The 7,744-nt window shown below is 36.8% G+C and overlaps 1 protein-coding gene across 2 annotated transcripts in view; it reads right to left on the minus strand.

Annotated features, from left to right (window-relative positions):
- Positions 1-7,408, minus strand: part of bicdl1 (BICD family like cargo adaptor 1) — a 51,629-nt gene extending 44,221 nt beyond the window's left edge. For both annotated transcript variants that reach the window (XM_016570841.1, XM_016570842.1), the window contains exons 1-2: positions 6,623-7,408; positions 3,256-3,471 (exon numbers count right to left, since the gene is read on the minus strand). In XM_016570841.1, the coding sequence (XP_016426327.1) occupies positions 3,256-3,471; positions 6,623-7,021 (615 nt within the window). In that variant the 5' untranslated portion in view covers positions 7,022-7,408. The remainder of the gene's footprint in view (positions 1-3,255; positions 3,472-6,622) is intronic.
- Between the last annotated feature and the right edge of the window lie 336 nt (positions 7,409-7,744).

Here is a 7,744-nt window from a genome sequence, read left to right on the forward strand (position 1 = left end):
TTCATTTGGACAACTTTAAAGGTGATTTTCTCAATATTTTGATTTTTTTTTGCACCCTCAGATTCCAGATTTTCAAATAGTTGTATCTCGGCCAAATATTGTCCTATCCTAACAAACTTATTTATTCAGCTTTCAGATGATGTATAAATCTCAATTTCAAAAAATTGACCCTTATGACTGGTTTTGTGGTCCAGGTGGTCCAGGGAGTTCCCAGTGGATAAAAGGGTTTCATGATTTATTTTCTGTCCATTAATTTTTTTATTTTTTTTATTTTTTCTCGTGTTTTTGCCCTCAGCTGGAAGCCCTTGTGCTGCCAGTCTTGATTGGTTTATCACCATTGATTCTTCGTCCATTTGTGTGTGTATATTAATAGCATCACATGTGCTAATGACGGGACGTGTGTGTGTGTGTGTGTGTGTGTGTGTGAATGAAACTGACCAGGATTGACAGTGTTAAAGTATGTTATGGACAGCTGCAGTAAATCTGAACGTTAAAGTCATTAAGACTGAAGTTCAAATCGGTTTGTCAGGGCGACACGGCTGTTTCGATACAGGAAGAGATTGTTGTCTGACCTCAGCTGCATCAGTGCCACAACACCACAGCCGTCCCGGGGCAAAATCAATGAGACTCAATGAGAATTCAGATACGCCTGTGAACAAAAGTCGCACACAGAAGCGCAACCTAAACTCAATGTGGCATTTAACCTGCAAATCTCAATTTCCTGCCAAATCAATAAACGCCAATTTCCCTTCATTGCTCAGAAATGATGGTCTTCATTCAACATCAGTGATTTATCATTTTGAATTTCATCATGTTTCAAAGTCATTTCAACCAGCAGTGTTCAACCAGTGTTATTGATATCAAGACCTGTATATTTATATGATGTTATGCATACATTATGATGCAAACATTTTTTGTTTTCTGCATTTTAATTATTTTTATCTTTAACCAGGCCTATAACAGTGAAGTTGTTGCAGTGTATTTGCCGTTTAAATATCCATCAATGAAGAAAGATGCATTTTACCTGCAGAAATGGTCTAGTTATGATATAACTACTAACTAACTGATGATGCTAACCAGCCAAACAACACTGAGTCAGATGTTGCATTAATATTAGCCATATTACCACCTGATTTGCATCAAAATAAAATGGATTTTGATGTCAACAGCAAAAGATTTGGTAAGCAACTATTATAGTTAACTTAAACTATAACTAAAACCATAAGGAGCATTTTCATTATTTAAAAAAAAAAACTAACTTAAAATAAAATATAAAAAATTAGACTTATTTTATTTCTCATTTTTGTTTAGTATAAGTTGAATTACTAAAATAATCAAAACTAATTAAACTAAAAACAAAAACTTAATAAAACAACAACTTTTAAAAAATGACAAAACAAAATGGCTAAAATTTTAATTAAAATTTACAGAGAAAATATCAAAATCAAATCAAATTACAAACATTAACAAAGTTTTTAATATATATTTTGCTATCCTTTCTATGCATGATTGCAATTAATTATTTTCTTTATTTGTTGCATTCTCATTTTTCCCTCCTGTCTGAAACACTATCAGTACCTGTGGCATATTTTTGGGTTAAAGAGTTAAAATAAAAATATCTGTATTAAACTACCATACACAGCCAAAAGTGACTCAGGCAAAACTGCAAAATTGTGTTCTGTCACACAACTATTATCGAACAGATTGTGTCTGCTGGCCAAAACACATTCAAGTGCAACAGCTGACGACAGACTGACAGATTTTCAATTATATTCAAACACAAAGATACACTCTCAGAAATAAAGGTACAACAGCTGTCACTGGGGCAGTACCTTTTCAAAAGGTACACTTTTGTAACTATTAGGTTCTAATATGTACACTTTAAGAACCAATATGTACCTTTAAGGTACCAAAATGGACCCTTTAGGTTCAAATAAGTACCTTTTGAAAAGGTACCACCCCAGTGACAGCTGCTGTACCTTTATTTCTGAGAGTGTACAAAAAAAAGTGTCTTTGAAAAGTTTACTTCTTCATCAGCCTCATTCATTGGCCACAGTTTAAAAAAATGTCCTGTGCGTCTTCAAGGTCGCCCTGCTGGACTATCAAGACAGGTAGATTGCATAATATTGAGCCGCACAGCTGTTGAATTATTAAAAACGGAGCGGAGCGTAGAGTAATTTTGATGAACTTGCGTAAAGTAGTGTCTCAGGAAGGTGAGGGGACTCTCTCTCTGTGCCGTAGCATGAAATGTATTCATAGCATGTGTGTTGTTTTCCGCCTGCCTCTGTATGGATTTCCAGCCCACCATAATCAATATTTCAATTCAAGGAATGACCGGAATAATCATTCTGACTTTTCTTGAGCACACTGCTTTATCAATGAGCGTTTTCCATGCAGGCTGCCTTTGTTGTGCAGTGAGGTAGTTAAGGCTCAAGGCTGCTAACCAGAAGGTTTCTGGTTCGATCTCCATAAGGAATGAACCATAAGCATCACCAGGTAACTACTCTGGACCATTCCTCTAATAGCCACATGGCATTTTACATTTAGTGGAAGTTTTTATCTAAAGCTTACAGGATGTGTTTTATCAGTGTTCATCCATCATTGGTGTTCATAAATTTCTTTTAAATCATTTGAATATTAGATTGCATAAATGTATATTAAATATACATTTCTTTTTTTATATATAATTTATTTAGCCTTTTCTAACACAATGCTCTACAAGTGTAGCTACAGAAATTGTGTCATTTAGCATTTGGTATCCAGAGCATGCAGGACATGCATTTTATACAATTTTATCTATAGAAATCAAAACCCAGGACCTTGCTTTATTATTATTATTATTATTTAGTTTTTTCCCTTTTCTTTTTTTATTTATTGTAATCTATTTTTATATTGAATTGCATATATTTATATCAAATATTTATTTATTTATATTTCTAATTTTTTAAATGTCTTATTGCTGACTTAAAATTGTCAGTTTTCTTTCTCTTCATCATGACTAGCGTTTATGAAATGTGCTATATAAATAAATGTGCCTTGCCTTTTTGTGACACCATAGAAACAGGCTACATTCTGTCAAAGTCACAGAAAAAAAATTCCAGCAGAAAATAAAGAAAAACACAACAGGACGAGCCTCCTTAAGTCTCCAAAACATTCCATAATCATGAAGTCTAAGGTTTACAGAGCTATATTCTGCCGTTGTTTTGGCCTCATCTGACCCACTGTGAACTGTATCAGGCTGAAGGTGTCACTCACCCTGCTGAGCTGCTCCAGCAGTCGATGGTTTTGTTCTGACAGCTCACTGATGGCTCGGCTCTTGTCGCGGTCGGCCTCTCGCAGCTGCACCTGATGTCTCTCCAGCTCCCCCTGCAGGTGTTGCACATCTGTCTCCAGTTCGGCCACCCGGCCTTCCCACTCGCCCTCACGGCTCTCCAGACGCCGCCGCAGCTCATGCTTCTCCTGCTCCAGGAGCTGGAAGAGGAAAAACAGGGTCATTCACATATATTGAGGAAATCACTGGATTTACCAAAGTTAAATCTTTAATAGATATTCATAGTTTTGTTTAAGGGACTTAGTAGCAAATAAACTTGTAATATAATAAAACTACTACTGTTTTGAACAATTCCAAAGTTTTGGAGTCAGTATGATTTTTTAAACGAAATGATTATTCATCAAGAATGCATTAAATTGATCAAAAGTGACAGTAAAGGCATTTATAATGTCACCAAATATTTCTATTTCAAATAAATTCTGCTTTTTTAAACTTTCTATTCATCAAAGAATCCTGAAAAATACAATGTATCACAGTTTCTGCAAAAATACGAAGCTGCACAACTGTTTTCAACATTGATAATAATCAGAAATGTTTCTCGAGCAGCAAATCAGCATATTAGAATGATTTCTGAAGATCATGTGACTCTGAAGACTGGAGGAATGATGCTGAAAATTCAGCTTTTTTCACAGGAATAAATTGCATTTTAAAATATATTACAATAGAAAACAGTTGTCTGAAATTGTAATAATATTTAAAATTTTTTACTACATTTTAGATCAAATAAATGCAGCCTTGGCGAGCATAAGAGACTTCTTTCATAAATCATTAAACAAGAATATTTGTGAAATATATTACTTTTGGACATTTCTGTGTTCTAATCAGCATATTAGAATGATTTCTGAAGATCATGTGACTCTGAAGACTGGAGGAATGATGCTGAAAATTCAGCTTTTTTCACAGGAATAAATTGCATTTTAAAATATATTACAATAGAAAACATAGTTGTCTGAAATTGTAATAATATTTAAAAATTTTTACTACATTTTAGATCAAATAAATGCAGCCTTGGCGAGCATAAGAGACTTCTTTCATAAATCATTAAACAAGAATATTTGTGAAATATATTACTTTTGGACATTTCTGTGTTCTATGATCTGATTTTTCTCCACGCTGGTAAACTATTGTGGCATCAACTCATTTAAATAACCCCGCCCCTAAATGTCATGTAAAACAGCAGCATATGATTGGTCCCCTTATATTTTGATCACACACTCTCAGAAAAAAAGGTACAAAAGCTTTTACTGGGGTGGTACCCTTTCAAAAGTACTAAATTACACCATTTAGGTACTACAATGTTCCATTTAAGTATTAATATGTACCTTTAAGGTACTATATATGGAACAGATCTGTACCTTTTGAAAAGCTACCACCCCAGTGACAGCTTTCGTACCTTTTTTCTGAGAGTGTATGATCTTTAGTGGGTCAGAATAAGCTGTAATGCAGACCAGTGTTAGTCCATAATAGCCAGACATCTGAATTTCATGGTCTGAGACATAAAGTTCTCATGTCACAAAGGGTCAGTCAGGTTGAGAGTCAGGTAGGAGTCCCGGGCACCTCTGAGAGCTCTTGTTGTAATTGCAGAAAATGAAATCCGGCACTGATTAAGGGCTGTGAAATCCACTGTGAAGGCTATCAATGCAATTAACTGTTAGAAGTCATTCCAGTGCTGATTATTTGCTTTTGTTAGAGGGTGAAGGCTTCCTCAAATTAGTCAGAAAATAAGAGTAAAGAAAAAATAGCAAACTAGGACGTGGATTAAGTCAAGGGGTTTAAGTCAAAGATGTGAACCGGGCAGGAGGGACAGTTGCATGGAGAAGCGCCAGGAATCTGTCGCGCGTCTGGCCCTCAGACGACTGAAGAGAGCCAAAGCACATTAGCTTTGCTTGCAGCATCGCTGAAACGACCATCAGAGCCCATATAGATCTGAACCAGATTCAACTCAGTCAACACCTTCTTCACGCAGTCCACATCACTGACTGTAAACGCTGGGGTTTTGACAAACAGCCGTTAGCTCTGCTTCTAATGTTTTCATGATGGCATACACCATCACTGACATGCTTTTTTATTTTTATGACTGTACAAAAGTGCTTATAACATAACACGAGTCTTAAAAACCATTTGCCTTTGGATTTATGCATATTTTTGTGCAATTAGAAAGAATTTTGAGAACAGCTGGAGTTGGGAATTCTTCAGTTGTTCAGCGTGAGGAAGAAAGTAGAGGCTGACAGTATGGGACTAAATGTGTTCCACTCATTTAAGTGATTATGATACATCCCGATTAATAATTAAAAAGCAGATTGACTGCATACACATGTAAACAACACATGCCTGTGAAATCAATCACAGCCCTGGAGTAAAAAATAAAGCTTTACTTGATTATTGATATTTTAGGAACACAAGTAAAGCATCCCGATTGTTTTTTTGTTTTATTCAATTATTACAAATAAACTATTTCTATTATAAATTAATACTTTTGAAATTATACATATATATACAGTGGGTACGGAAAGTATTCAGACCCCCTTAAATTTTTCACTCTTTGTTATATTGCAGCCATTTGCTAAAATCATTTAAGTTAATTTTTTTTCCTCATTAATGTACACACAGCACCCCATATTGACAGAAAAACACAGAATTGTTGACATTCCAAAACTGTACCATTTGTTGTTCTGCCTTTAATTCATGCTTTATTTTTCTATATCTATTTTCTATATTTATATAGTACACATACTGTACATACTCTAATTGTAAATCAAACTAACAAGCATAGTATTTTTTGTTTGTTTAAATAGGCCTACTATTAAAAATCTTGATTCAGTTGCATACTGATTTGTATAATTATTAATTATTATAAATTAACTATTGTATTATTATAATAAATGATATATAATTTGAATTACAACCAATTTATTAAACTGTACCATTTACTGTACTGCCTTCAATTTAATTTGCATTTTTATTTACATCGTTGTTGTTGATTTTTAGTCATGTTTACAGTAGTAACTTCTTGTCTGTGAGCTCAGGATAAGTTTTTATGTACATATTTAGGCCTATTTGTTTGTTTGTTAACCTAGTCCTGTTTCATGCACTGAATGTTGACATCAGTGTCGGAAATTTCTTTTATTAACAAATATGAGTTGAAACCAGTATCGAATAACACTAAAAAGCCCAATTCTTCACAACTTGAAGAATCCACTGGCAGAATTTCTAGAAAGTCCCAAAGACTTTCTTAAAATGCAAACAGTTGGCAGAATATTGAATTAGGTTCAGAAGTTTAGAACTTCTCACCTCCAGTTTGTCGTTTAAATCCTTGGTCATTTTGTCATATTGCTTTGTGAGGTCTTGGTTTCGTTCAAGTAGAGCTTTGCCCAGTTTAGCAGCGAGGACCAAGTCCTTCTCCTTCTGCCGGAAGAGCGACAGTAGGTCAGAGTCCTGTCCGCTTACAGGTGTCTCTGAGGCGGATACCTCCAGATCCTCCTCCCGCTCGCGAGTGAGTATGGCCAGCTCCTCCTCCAGAGCCATGCCGAGCCCCCCTGGCGCGGTGTGTAGCAGCGTGAGGGTCTGGTTTTCTGCGGCGGAGTCTGGCGAGTTTTGACGGCTGGGATCGAGCGCTCGGTCCATGCGGTCGCTGTCCAGCTGCAGTGGTGCTGAAATCGCGCTGCGCAGATCGAGGCAAGACGCGAACATCGCCTCAATCACGACAGATCGAGCGCTTTAGACCCGGTGAGCCCGCTTTAGTCCTGGGTCCAGGTGACCTGCTTGGCTCTGGGTGGGTGATAACGCCATGGAAATGGATAAATCGTATCCAGTATGGTTATATGCGCTTTATCTGGTCTCCGGTGGCAATCAATTGAACATTGAGCCCAATCTAATCCATCAAGCCTCGCCAAATCAGTGTAAAACCCTCTCGGGATGGCTGATCTTCACGTTAACCCCCTTGATGATCACCGTCCAGTCGTTGTGTCCACTCCAGAGCACCGGGGTCCCGGTTATTCCCCATTATTGTCGCCTCTCGCTCACATCCCCGGCCTATAAGACACAAATACACGGATTGCTCTCGTGCGCGAGCCTCCTCCCAACCCCGCGCGCTCTCTCTGCGTCCGTGACGTCAGCTAATCAACCTGCTCCTCGTAGCCGCCCATTGGTGGATTGTGATAACGCCATATGCTATAGAAGAACTGGGTGAAAGACAGATGAATGTTGCTGGTGTGTTGGGGAACACAGTGTGTTCTGGAAGGTTAATGACCTCTCATGGATAAGGTCAAAACTCGCCTTTTCATAATCTGTATTATTTGGTTAACCCAGTATGATTTCATACCAAGATTTTTCAGCTTTTAAATTGTAGTTGTATCTCATTGGATCATATGGATATGGACTGTGTGATTTTCTATAGTTTATGATTTTATAGTT

The sequence above is a fragment of the Sinocyclocheilus rhinocerous genome, unplaced genomic scaffold (genome assembly GCF_001515625.1).
Source record: "Sinocyclocheilus rhinocerous isolate Xijiao unplaced genomic scaffold, SAMN03320098_v1.1 scaffold1223, whole genome shotgun sequence".
Lineage (NCBI taxonomy): Eukaryota > Metazoa > Chordata > Actinopteri > Cypriniformes > Cyprinidae > Sinocyclocheilus > Sinocyclocheilus rhinocerous.